The sequence below is a fragment of the Coregonus lavaretus genome, assembly GCF_964263955.1.
Source record: "Coregonus lavaretus genome assembly, chromosome: 5".
Taxonomy (NCBI): domain Eukaryota; kingdom Metazoa; phylum Chordata; class Actinopteri; order Salmoniformes; family Salmonidae; genus Coregonus; species Coregonus lavaretus.
Window position 1 is genome coordinate 64,608,870 of NC_139992.1, and position 13,586 is coordinate 64,622,455.

Consider the following 13,586-nt stretch of genomic DNA (forward strand, 5'->3'; position numbering starts at 1 on the left):
ATTAGATGGTATTTAATTGTTTGCTGTATGTCTGCAAAGGGGAAGAATATCAAAGGGAAAGAATATCATCTCTAAACTTAGAATATTTTACATTGGAAATTATATTGGAATTGAAAATAGAACTCTATTCATGCTAAACATATACGTAGGCCTACTTTTTTCACAACCTTTATCATTTCACATTAACTGACTAAACTGAGTGAATGACATTGATCTATCCAGCATGTTTTCATGCTTTGCCCATGTCCCAAATATCACTTTTGTCAACTGACTCAGTGACTGTGAATTTGGATGACAATCAAGCCAGTCAAAATCCTGCTTAATCACTTAGCTCGATAATTGAATGACGAGAAACGAGACAGAGAAGGAGAATGTCAGAACATGTACGTCGTCAACAAAACAATTTGGAGCATTTTGGTCAGCCTCTCTCTTCATTGTGTCCCTGATGCAATGTGTGTAGCCAGCTAGCACAGCTGACCCCTGATAAGACAGACTAACGCCCTGATGAATCAGTCTGTGTTGTTCAATAAAGCCACTGTGCATCTGGAGAACCTCTCTTTCCCATGGAACTGATGTCATCTTCTCTCACAAGCAATGGGACTCCACCCTGTTAGCTATACATTATCTCATATCTTCTGCAAAGTAAATACTTAATAGATTATTTGCCTTTTTTTCTCTCAAGCCAAGTGAAAAGTTGGGTTATTCTATCTATAATGGCTCTAAAGGAGGACTTTTAATTAGGCCTATCCTAATTCGTGGGGCTATGGGACTTAAACACTGGAATAAGATTGTAATAAAGGTTGTGGACTAAGTAAATTGGTTGTAATAAATAAGGTTGTTATGCACATGTTATACACCATGAGTAGACTGCATATACCAGCATGCAACTCAACAAAACATCGTATGGTTTATGGCACGCCCAAGTAGTAGGCTTGTCTCTGAAAGGGCTAATTTCTCCAATCTGTAGAGATGTGATTGTGCATGTGGTGCGGTGTGTAGAGTCGACAGGACTCTTTACTGTATTAGTTGGTCATTACTGGGGGAGAGTTAGCTAGCTACTAATACGGGGATTGATAAACCTGAATCATGCACATCGTCATTACATCTAACTGGGAGTGGAGCAGAAATTGTGCAAGATACGGATAGGAATTTTCTTTGGTTATAAAGATTGCGCGGTTGTTGCTCCGAGTCAAGTTTCCAGCAAGTCCCCTATTCCATAATGCTTCACGAGGACTCGACTCATTGGAACCATTGTGATGTGCAAATTTGCTCACTTGTGTTTAATGTTGAAGCGGTGAGGCTGGGATAAAACGGGAATATTAGCAAACAAGAAGCATTGGCGCGGATACATTTTAGTTGTAGACTTTCTGTGATTTCTGAAGTCAAGCAGGAAGGTGTGGACGATAGTTGTAGTTGTGATCCAGCTAAAATCCGCCTGAAACATGGGGAACGCAGGGAGTATGGACCAACAAACTGATTTCAGGGGACATAACATGCCTTTGAAACTGCCTGTGCCGGAGGCAGGTGAATTGGAGGAGAGATTCGCAATCGTTTTGGTATGTTCACTATACTTTCTTATCGAACGCTGGCTGATAAGTTTCCCATTCTTTGTCTTGCGCCATGCCTCATTTGCGCTGGCACCGCACAACCGCTACCTAGACCAGCATCCTCTCAACTCAAGCCCGTTCATCTTTTGTGTTGAGTTCGACTTCGAGGGGACATTTCACTATTATGCAAGTTTGTGTTATTAGTCTTTTTACGCATGCTACGTAAGGTTAGTGTTAAACTAGCTGATAAGAATGGAAGTCATGATGGGACATAAAACAATTGATCTCATTTTCTTATTTTTCATTATTTTTTATTTCATGACATGTTTTTACATTGATCTGACTGCATCAAATAATCAAAGTTTGCTTCCTTTTTGATCTGAATATGTCAATATAACCTCAGAAATTTGAGTAGTTAGCTGTTTATCCCGTTGGCTCTACATGGACCAAAGGATAGTCTTGCAAATTCGAAAATGCCTTTCTGGGTGTGATATTCATAGTGTTTAGTCAGAGGATGTTTGTTCAGCCTGTATAGGCCTAGGCTACTTACCGACACTGCATGCTTCTGTAAAGTTGATGTGTAGCCACCTGCGTTTACTCAAAGAAGCACCTGTACAGCTGTCAAGACAAAATTAGTAGCTACTTTATTTAATTCTGCTCCATTCATCTCAATTTCCTGTATTTTAAGATAAGACACAGCCTACATGACTAATACACCTTCTCAATGTTTCAGCATCCTAAATCATGGCCTTAAACCATTTGTTTTGCATTACATGTTCAGAGATTCTGCTTTCAAATGTGATGACAATTGTGAATTTCTGTGCTATGTGTTGCTACTTCAGGGGCACTTTACAGTACAGTTTTCCCCTTTTCTCTGCCTTGGGGTATGGTCTGTTACTCTGTTTGCCGACTGTGCTGGCCCAAGCCATTTAGCCTGTTATTACCTAATGGAGCAAGTTTTTCCCTGTGGGAGTAACTAATGCGTGTCACAGTGTTCTAGTTGGGGCGTAATTGCTGCATGTCCTGGCCAGATGAATCCCATTCTGTGTTGGAGGAGAGGGAGGCCAGGAGCAGACTTCTGTCTAGAGATGGGCTGCGGCCCAAATGGCACAGTATTTGCTATATAGTACTCTACATTTGACCAGAGCCCATAAGTAATGGACTTTATAGGGAAAAGGGTGTCATTTGGGACATAGGCAGGGTTGACGTCACACTGCCTCCTACCAGGGGATTGGAATTGTCTTCCTAATCCCATCTGCTTTTAGGATCACCTGGCTGCTTCTCATGATCTGCCTGGCTCGAAAGCCTAGCCTGCTTTTCAACTAACAGGCCGAACAAAGTAGGATGGAGGAACATAATTTAACTGCCTTAAGGCGCTACTCTAAGGATGATACGGTATCATTGAGTTCACAGTAACAGTTCATGGTCTGTTAGCTTTTCACGGCGTGCTCATTAACCATATTTATTTTCCCACCGTAAAGGTATAGGTCATTGATGGACTAATGAGTCACATTGGAAATGGATCATATTAGTAAATGCTACTAGCTGAATCCCTAAGCACTGGCTAAAACAACAGAGTGGACACAGTGGGTCTGGATGCACCAGGAGTCATCATTGCTGGGACTGACACTCACTGAAGAAGGATGGATGTGACATTGAGGGAGTGCCAGCTAGAATGTTCCTCAGCATGGCTGGCATGTCAGCAAAACTCTCTCCCTCCCTCTGCCAGGATGATGTCTTTACTCTTGGCACGACGCGAACCGTGCAGCATTAGGCGCGTTTGCGTCTTAATCACAGCACTTAGCTATATTTACTGCTATTTAAACCCCGCTGCATGTCAGCCATGCCCGTTGGCCGGCGGCTCCACCCATGCCTGGGTGAGATTGTGACTTCGGTAACCTGGTGTGTCACTTTAGCCTGCAAGGCTAATGATTGCAAAGATTTATTGGGCCCCTCAATCATTGATGAATACCACCATACATCACTCACTGATTGATAAGCATGGGTTAAACTGCAACAAGCGCAGCAGGCTGATGGTATCACGGGTTGGATACTATGACTGTTCATTTATTTATTTGCCAACTCGAATAATCATTCCAATCACCATAGGTTGGGCCTATGTAAAAGTCTATTTCTTTAATAAACAGGATGGCCTGTATGTAATTAAATAATTTCCCGACAATATCCCTTTCAAAACTGTGATGCTATATTGTGCTGGTATATTAGGCCTACAGTGGGGGAAAAAAGTATTTAGTCAGCCACCAATTGTGCAAGTTCTCCCACTTAAAAAGATGAGAGGGGCCTGTAATTTTCATCATAGGTACACGTCAACTATGACAGACAAAATGAGGGAAAAAAATCCAGAAAATCACATTGTAGGATTTTTTATGAATTTATTTGCAAATTATGGTGGAAAATAAGTATTTGGTCAATAACAAAAGTTTCTCAATACTTTGTTATATACCCTTTGTTGGCAATGACACAGGTCAAACGTTTTCTGTAAGTCTTCACAAGGTTTTCACACACTGTTGCTGGTATTTTGGCCCATTCCTCCATGCAGATCTCCTCTAGAGCAGTGATGTTTTGGGGCTGTCGCTGGGCAACACGGACTTTCAACTCCCTCCAAAGATTTTCTATGGGGTTGAGATCTGGAGACTGGCTAGGCCACTCCAGGACCATGAAATGCTTCTTACGAAGCCACTCCTTCGTTGCCCGGGCGGTGTGTTTGGGTTCATTGTCATGCTGAAAGACCCAGACACGTTTAATCTTCAATGCCCTTGCTGATGGAAGGAGGTTTTCACTCAAAATCTCACGATACATGGCCCCATTCATTCTTTCCTTTACACGGATCAGTCGTCCTGGTCCCTTTGCAGAAAAACAGCCCCAAAGCATGATGTTTCCACCCCCATGCTTCACAGTAGGTATGGTGTTCTTTGGATGCAACTCAGCATTCTTTGTCCTCCAAACACGACGAGTTGAGTTTTTACCAAAAAGTTCTATTTTGGTTTCATCTGACCATATGACATTCTCCCAATCCTCTTCTGGATCATCCAAATGCACTCTAGCAAACTTCAGACGGGCCTGGACATGTACTGGCTTAAGCAGGGGGACACGTCTGGCACTGCAGGATTTGAGTCCCTGGCGGCGTAGTGTGTTACTGATGGTAGGCTTTGTTACTTTGGTCCCAGCTCTCTGCAGGTCATTCACCAGGTCCCCCCGTGTGGTTCTGGGATTTTTGCTCACCGTTCTTGTGATCATTTTGACCCCACGGGGTGAGATCTTGCGTGGAGCCCCAGATCGAGGGAGATTATCAGTGGTCTTGTATGTCTTCCATTTCCTAATAATTGCTCCCACAGTTGATTTCTTCAAACCAAGCTGCTTACCTATTGCAGATTCAGTCTTTCCAGCCTGGTGCAGGTCTACAATTTTGTTTCTGGTGTCCTTTGACAGCTCTTTGGTCTTGGCCATAGTGGAGTTTGGAGTGTGACTGTTTGAGGTTGTGGACAGGTGTCTTTTATACTGATAACAAGTTCAAACAGGTGCCATTAATACAGGTAACGAGTGGAGGACAGAGGAGCCTCTTAAAGAAGAAGTTACAGGTCTGTGAGAGCCAGAAATCTTGCTTGTTTGTAGGTGACCAAATACTTATTTTCCACCATAATTTGCAAATAAATTCATTAAAATCCTACAATGTGATTTTCTGGAGAAAAAAAATCTCAATTTGTCTGTCATAGTTGACGTGTACCTATGATGAAAATTACAGGCCTCTCTCATCTTTTTAAGTGGGAGAACTTGCACAATTGGTGGCTGACTAAATACTTTTTTTCCCCACTGTATATTTAGTGAATTTTAAATCGCTTTTGCCTTAGTTTCTTTTCCAAATTGTTATTTTTAGCCATAGAGGTGATTTAATTAGAACATGTTTACATAAGAGCTCTCTCTTAATCTGAACATTAGTGATCTAGAGTAGTGGTCACCAAACCGGTCGATCATCGACTGGTCGATCTTCAAGGCATTCCTAGTCGATCACCAAACATTTCGGTAGAAAGCCAATGTTAAAGGTTTGTGCTCCTTTTTTTTTTTGTGTGTTGCGCTGTTGGCGGTAGGTGCACTTGATTCAGAATCTATGCGCTCCGGGTAGGCAAAATGTTCCATTTAATTTGTCTGAAAGAAAAACTCAGCCTACCCGGCGGACTGGGAGAGCTGTGGTTAAATGAAGTGTGCCTACTGCGCTGGCCAATTGGATAGCTCAAATCACTGTGCCTACAGCTTCCACGACCCTGGCCACTACAAAATGTGATACTAGCCTACTTGACATTTCATAACATTTAAAACCATGACCAGAGAGAGACTGTCAATAAATACAGCAAAGAGATTGTTTTTATGAGTGAGTTCATGTTTAAGTTTTTATTCAGCACTGTCAACACTGTTTTTATTCAACACATAAAATGCACTTCTCCCTACTACCACTCTCGTGCAGCTGAAAAAAATGAGCAGCCAAGTGTATCAACAAGCCTGCGTTTTTATTATTAGCAGCTCGACGTGTCTATTTTAATATCAAGGGAATATTTCACTTTCTCTGGTCATAGGAACAATATGAATTTGTGCATGAGGCATATGCGGGTGGAATACTGTGTGTCCCCTCTCTCTGGAAAGTCTCACCGGAGAAAAGTAGAGAGCAGGGACCATGAGAGGCAGACCCTCTGCTGCTTCCTCCCTCCCTCCACTCAGACTAATTCTGTGTTCAAAACAACTGGGAACTCGGAAAAAAATGAGCTCCGACTGATATATATATATTTTTTACGGTCATCCAACTCGGAATTCCAAGTCGGAAACTCTGGCATCTCCGATCTGAAGATCACGGACATCATGATTTGACCTCGTTATTTTTCTGAGTTCCCAGTTGTCTTGAAAGCACCATGACCATCAGATGCAGGTACCATCAGTCCAGTAAAATAAAAAAGCAAATTATTTTAATTTAGTGCTACACGAACTGATCTACACTGCTCAAAAAAATAAAGGGAACACTTATACAACACAATGTAACTCCAAGTCAATCACACTTCTGTGAAATCAAACTGTCCACTTAGGAAGCAACACTGATTGACAATACATTTCACATGCTGTTGTGCAAATGGAATAGACAACAGGTGGAAATTATAGGCAATTAGCAAGACACCCCCAATAAAGAAGTGGTTCTGCAGGTGGTGACCACAGACCACTTCTCAGTTCCTATGCTTCCTGGCTGATGTTTTGGTCACTTTTGAATGCTGGCGGTGCTTTCACTCTAGTGGTAGCATGAGACGGAGTCTACAACCCACACAAGTGGCTCAGGTAGTGCAGCTCACCCAGGATGGCACATCAATGCGAGCTGTGGCAAGAAGGTTTGCTGTGTCTGTCAGCGTAGTGTCCAGAGCATGGAGGCGCTACCAGGAGACAGGCCAGTACATCAGGAGACGTGGAGGAGGCCGTAGGAGGGCAACAACCCAGCAGCAGGACCGCTACCTCCGCCTTTGTGCAAGGAGGAGCAGGTGGAGCACTGCCAGAGCCCTGCAAAATGACCTCCAGCAGGCCACAAATGTGCATGTGTCTGCTCAAACGGTCAGAAACAGACTCCATGAGGGTGGTATGAGGGCCCGACGTCCACAGGTGGGGGTTGTGCTTACAGCCCAACACCGTGCAGGACGTTTGGCATTTGCCAGAGAATACCAAGATTGGCAAATTTGCCACTGGCGCCCTGTGCTCTTCACAGATAAAGCAGGTTCACACTGAGCACATGTGACAGTCTGGAGACGCCGTGGAGAACGTTCTGCTGCCTGCAACATCCTCCAGCATGACCGGTTTGGCGGTGGGTCAGTCATGGTGTGGGGTGGCATTTCTTTGGGGGGCCGCACAGCCCTCCATGTGCTCGCCAGAGGTAGCCTGACTGCCATTAGGTACCGAGATGAGATCCTCAGACCCCTTGTGAGACCATATGCTGGTGCGGTTGGCCCTGGGTTCCTCCTAATGCAAGACAATGCTAGACCTCATGTGGCTGGAGTGTGTCAGCAGTTCCTGCAAGAGGAAGGCATTGATGCTATGGACTGGCCCGCCTGTTCCCCAGACCTGAATCCAATTGAGCACATCTGGGACATCATGTCTCGCTCCATCCACCAATGCCACGTTGCACCACAGACTGTCCAGGAGTTGGCGGATGCTTTAGTCCAGGTCTGGGAGGAGATCCCTCAGGAGACCATCCGCCACCTCATCAGGAGCATGCCCAGGCGTTGTAGGGAGGTCATACAGGCACGTGGAGGCCACACACACTACTGAGCCTCATTTTGACTTGTTTTAAGGACATTACATCAAAGTTGGATCAGCCTGTAGTGTGGTTTTCCACTTTAATTTTGAGGGTGACTCCAAATCCAGACCTCCATGGGTTGATAAATTTGATTTCCATTTATAATTTTTGTGTGATTTTGTTGTCAGCACATTCAACTATGTAAAGAAAAAAGTATTTAATAAGATTATTTCATTCATTCAGATCTAGGATGTGTTGTTTAAGTGTTCCCTTTATTTTTTTGAGCAGTGTATTTTGTTATCAAAGCTTGAGTTTTGAAATATGATATGGTCTGAGAAGAACAATATTGGCAGGCTAAACATATAGCCAATATGTTGTGATAATGTATTAGGCCTACTGCGCAAAACTGCGTAAACCTCATTCCTACAGTACAGTTTTTAATAGGTTAATGTTACATGTTTTTAAGTCATGTTGCTTTTTGACTGCAAAGGTGATCTTGACTCAGAAAAGGGTAGCTGGGTAGCTGCAAAGGCCCGGCCAGCTCCTACATTAAGAAACCAGGTGAATTAAACAAGGTTGGGAAGGATTTGACTAAATTAAAGCGTTGACCTCTCCACAGACTCTGTAATGTTCAAGCCACAACACCTCTATGTCCATGATCAGCTGACAGCTGTGCTTTTTTTAGGCTATGTGATGCACCTCGTTAAAGCTTTATTCTGTTTGGGGTCACAATTTACTGTGTAGTAACACTGTAATTACCATAGTAACAACATTGCAACATATTGTTATGTAGGCTTATAAATAGCTTAATTGCTTTGTAATTACATAGTAATGGAGTGGAGTTTGTTTGTTATTACGCAGGTGGAATAGTGGAATTTATATGTACTTGTACTGTAATCATCATAATAGACATTGAGAACAGAGTTAGTGCTACAGGTAGCCTTTGCCTGGAAAAGTCAAGGCTTGCTCCTGGCTGATTCTACTAAACCTAACTGTTTCCCCTTACAAAGCCAATTGCCTTCCTTTGATACAGTTGCTGTAGGGGACTCAAATAATCCCTAGAGCGATGGTTGATATTTAAACTAGACATAATTTTAATGCAAGGCCTCTGCCAAGATAAGGCAAAGTATTTCACATGTGACCTTGACCATGGAGAGAAACTAGTATAATGTGAACTTCCATTTAGGGCTGTTATGATTATGGAATTTTGGGTAACGATGAATTGTCATGCAAATGGCCACGTTATTGTCATAATTGTCTATTTTTTGTTGTTCTTTTTAAAAACTTGTAATGCATCATAATGCATCTTTGAAAATTAGCTGCAACATACCTAATGAATACATCACAGCTTTGGTGACACCCCTGTCTAAAAAAACGTATGGTTTTAACCGCTTATAACTTTTCAAAATGAAGCTTCTCTTTACTGTGCCATTCTCCTCGTAAAAGGATTACTAACAGTACCCACTTCAAAAACTGCTAATGGGTAAACTACACTATATATACAAAAGTATGTGGACACCCCGTCAAATGAGTGATTCTGCTATTTCAGCCACACCCGTTGCTGACAGGTGTATAAAATCGAGCACACAGCCATGCAATCTCCATAGTAAAATATTGGCAGTAGAATGGCCTTACTGAAGCACTCAGTTACTTTCAATGTGTCACCGTCATAGGATGCCACCTTTCCAACAAGTCAGTTCGTCAACTTTCTGCCCTGCTAGAGCTGCCCTGGTCAACTGTAAGTGCTGTTCTTGGGGTGGAAACGTCTAGGCGCAACAACGACTCAGCCGCAAAGTGGTAGGCCACACAAGCTCACAGAACGGGACCGCCGAGTGCTGAATAGTCTGTCCTCGGTTTCAACAAAAAAAAAACACTCACTACTGAGTTCCAAACTGCCTCTCGAAGCAACGTCAGCACAAGAAATGTTCGTCGGGAGCTTCATGAAATGGGTTTCCATGGCCGAGCAGCCACACCCAAGCCTAAGATCACCATGCGCAATGCCAAGTGTCGGCTGGAGTCTTGTAAAGCTCGCCGCCATTAGACTCTGGGGCTGTTTTTCATGGTTTGGGCAAGGCCCCTTAGTTCCAGTGAAGGGAAATCGTAACGCTACAGCATACGATGACATTCTAGACAATTCTGTGCTTCCAACTTTGTGGCAACAGTTTGGGGAAGGCCCTTTCCTGTTTCAGCATGACAATGCCCCCGTGCACAAAGCGAGATTCATACAGAAATGGTTTGTCGAGATCAGTGTGGAAGAACTTGACTGGCCTGCACAGAGCCCTGACCTCAACCCCATTGAACACCTTTGGGATGAATTGGAACGCCGGCTGCTAGCCAGGCCTAATCGCCCAACATCAGTGCTCAACCTCACTAATGCTCTTGTGGCTGAATGGAAGCAAGTCCCCGCAGCAATGTTCCAACATCTAGTGGAAAGCCTTCCATGAATTGTGGAGGCTGTTATAGCAGCAAAGGGGGGTCCAACTCCATATTAATGCCCATGATTTTGGAATGAGATGTTCGACGAGCAGGTGTCCACATACTTTTAGTCATTTAGTGTATATGTACAGTTGAAGACAGAAGTTTACATACACCTTAGCCAAATACATTTAAACTCAGTTTTTCACAATTCCTGACATTTAATCCTAGTAAAAATTCCCTGTCTTAGGTCAGTTAGGATCACCACTTTATTTTAAGAATGTGAAATGTCAGAATAATAGTAGAGAGAATTATTTATTTCAGCTTTTATTTATTTCATCACATTCCCAGTGGGTCAGAAGTTTACATACACTCAAGTAGTATTTGGTAGCATTGCCTTTAAATTGTTTAACTTGGGTCAAACGTTTCGGGTAGCCTTCCACAAGCTTCCCACAATATGTTGGGTGAATTTTGGCCCATTCCTCCTGACAGAGCTGGTGTAACTGAGTCAGGTTTGTAGGCCTCCTTGCTTGCACACACTTTTGCAGTTCTGCCCACACATTTTCAATAGGATTGAGGTCAGGGCTTTGTGATGGCCACTCCAATACCTTGACTTTGTTGTCCTTAAGCCATTTTGCCACAACTTTAGAAGGATGCTTGGGGTCATTGTCCATTTGGAAGACTCATTTGCGACCAAACTTTAACTTCCTGACTGATGTCTTGAGATGTTGCTTCAATATGTCCACATAATTTTCCTTCCTCATGATGCCATCTATTTTGTGAAGTGCACCAGTCCCTCCTGCAGCAAAGCACCCCCACAGCATGATGCTGCCACCTCCGTGCTTCACGGTTGGGATGGTGTTCATCGGCTTGCAAGTCCCACCTTTTTCCTCCAAACATAACGATGGTCATTATGTGCAAACAGTTCTATTTTTGTTTCATCAGACCAGAGGACATTTCTCCAAAAAGTATGATCTTTGTCCCCATGTGCAGTTGCATACCGTAGTCTGTCTTTTTTATGGCGGTTTTGGAGCAGTGGCTTCTTCCTTGCTGAGCGGCCTTTCAGGTTATGTCGATATAGGACTCGTTATACTGTGGATATAGATACTTTTGTACCTGTTTCCTCCAGCATCTTCACAAGGTCCTTTACTGTTGTTCTGGGATTGATTTGCACTTTTCGCACCAAAGTATGTTCATATCTAGGAGACAGAACGCGTCTCCTTCCTGAGCGGTATGACGGCTGCGTGGTCCCATGGTGTTTAAACTTGCGTACTATTGTTTGTACAGATGAACGTGGTACCTTCAGGCGTTTGGAAATGACTTGTGGAGGTCTACCATTTTTTTTTTCTGAAGTCTTGGCTGATTTCTTTTGATTTTCCCATGATCTCAAGCAAAGAGGCACTGAGTTTGAAGGTAGGCCTTGAAATACATCCACAGGTATACCTCCAATTGACTCAAATGATGTCAATTAGCCTATCAGAAGCTTCTAAAGCCATGACATCATTTTCTGGAATTTTCCAAGCTGTTTAAAGGCACCATCAACTTAGTGTATGTAAACTTCTGACCCACTGGAATTGTGATACAGTAAATTATATGTGAAATAATCTCTCTGTAAACAATTGTTGGAAAAATTACTTGTCATGCACAAAGTAGATGTCCTAACCGACTTGCCAAAACTATAGTTTGTTAACAAGACATTTGTGGAGTTGTTGAAAAACGAGTTTTAATGACTCCAACCTAAGTGTATGTAAACTTCCGACTTCAACTGTAATTGAATATAAATTTGAAGCCCCCTTCTTCTAAAATGAATGTATTAAGACGATTATGAACCCAAATTATTTGTTCACGGTTATTGTCCATAATTGACGGTTATACTATAATTGTGCCAGCCCTACCTCCATTATAAGCCTAGGCTACACTACAGACTTTTAATCTTCCACCTAGATTTAATTAAGTAGCAGGACTGTAATTTAATTTCCATTAACAAGTTATTGCTCGAAGGGCTGTTTTTACCAGGTAGCCTAATCCGTTCTTTGTAGGTAATACTTTGTCGCTGTAAAAAATATATATCTTCGTGTGAATAAGGCCTATGACAATAATTTTACAAACGGTTACAGTTTTAATCATACTCTATGTATTCTAGCTGTCACTTCATGCTTATTTATTGTACATCAATTTAGCCAATTAGTTAGCCTAATGTAACTGTAGGTCTCAACACTATGATATGTCCCTTGCTGTAGTTGCATGCATTGCTGTAGTTTCTTGTGTTGTGTAGTGAACTGTGTCATACTGAATGTCCCTCCATTGATCACTGGCTAGCCCCTCTGTTTTGGTAAGCATGATGAAGACAGCTCATTACATTGAAAGGCTTTGTTTTCTTCGAAAATGTGGACGTTTCCATTTTTCATGGAACGCTGAGGTGGAAAACGGTATGCCTAAGTGAGTTTGGCATTTAGGCTAGTAGTCTCTTTCACTCAGGAGCATGTTTGTAAGCTCTTGTGTGGTTGCCATAGCACCCATGACATGAGTGTTGGCTGTTTCAACATGGGAAATAATCAAATAGATGGGTTGCACTAGACTAGAAGTGTTTTCCTGTTTGCTAAAGGGTAATTCCACGGGCTCTACTGTGTACTGCACTGAACTCTACTTCACTCTATTCTACTCTACTGTATAGTACAGTACAGTGCAGGACTGTACTGTACTGAACTATACTCTACTTTTCTTTACTGTACTGTACTCTATACTGTGCTCTACTTTACTGAACAATACTCTACTTTTCTTTACTGTACTGTGCTCTACATTTACATTTACATCATTTAGCAGACGCTCTTATCCAGAGCGACTTACAAATTGGTGCATTCAACTTATGATAGCCAGTGGGACAACCACTTTATTTTTTTATTTTTTTATGGGGGGTAGGGGAAGAAGGATTACTTTATACTATTCCAGGTATTCCTTAAAGAGGTAGGGTTTCAAGTGTCTCCGGAAGGTGGTCAGTGACTCAGCTGTCCTGGCGCCGTGGGGGAGCTTGTTCCACCATTGGGGTGCCAGAGTAGCGAATAGCTTTGACTGGGCTGAGCGGGAACTGTGCTTCTGTAGAGGTAGGGGAGCTAGCAGGCCAGAGGTGGATGAACGTAGTGCCCTCGTTTGGGTGTAGGGTCTGATCAGAGCCTGTACTGTAATGTGCTGTACTGTGCTGTCCAAACATTTTAAAAACAACATAGATGTCTATGATTGTTTCAGATTTGGTCTGAGCTTTAGCTTTCATTTAACACCCAATTTGACATGCTCCTATGAACTTCACATGTTGATGCTCATGGATCCTTTTACATGGAAATGACCTA

General features: G+C 42.7%; 1 protein-coding gene across 2 annotated transcripts in view; it reads left to right on the top strand.

The window, feature by feature from the left end:
• Positions 1 to 1,264: 1,264 nt before the first annotated feature.
• LOC311129063 (formin-like protein 2) overlaps positions 1,265 to 13,586 on the top strand; it is a 104,982-nt gene continuing 92,660 nt past the window's right edge. For both annotated transcript variants that reach the window (XM_084161331.1, XM_084161330.1), the window contains exon 1: positions 1,265 to 1,556. In XM_084161331.1, coding sequence (XP_084017457.1) covers positions 1,443 to 1,556 — 114 coding nt within the window. In that variant the 5' untranslated portion in view covers positions 1,265 to 1,442. The remainder of the gene's footprint in view (positions 1,557 to 13,586) is intronic.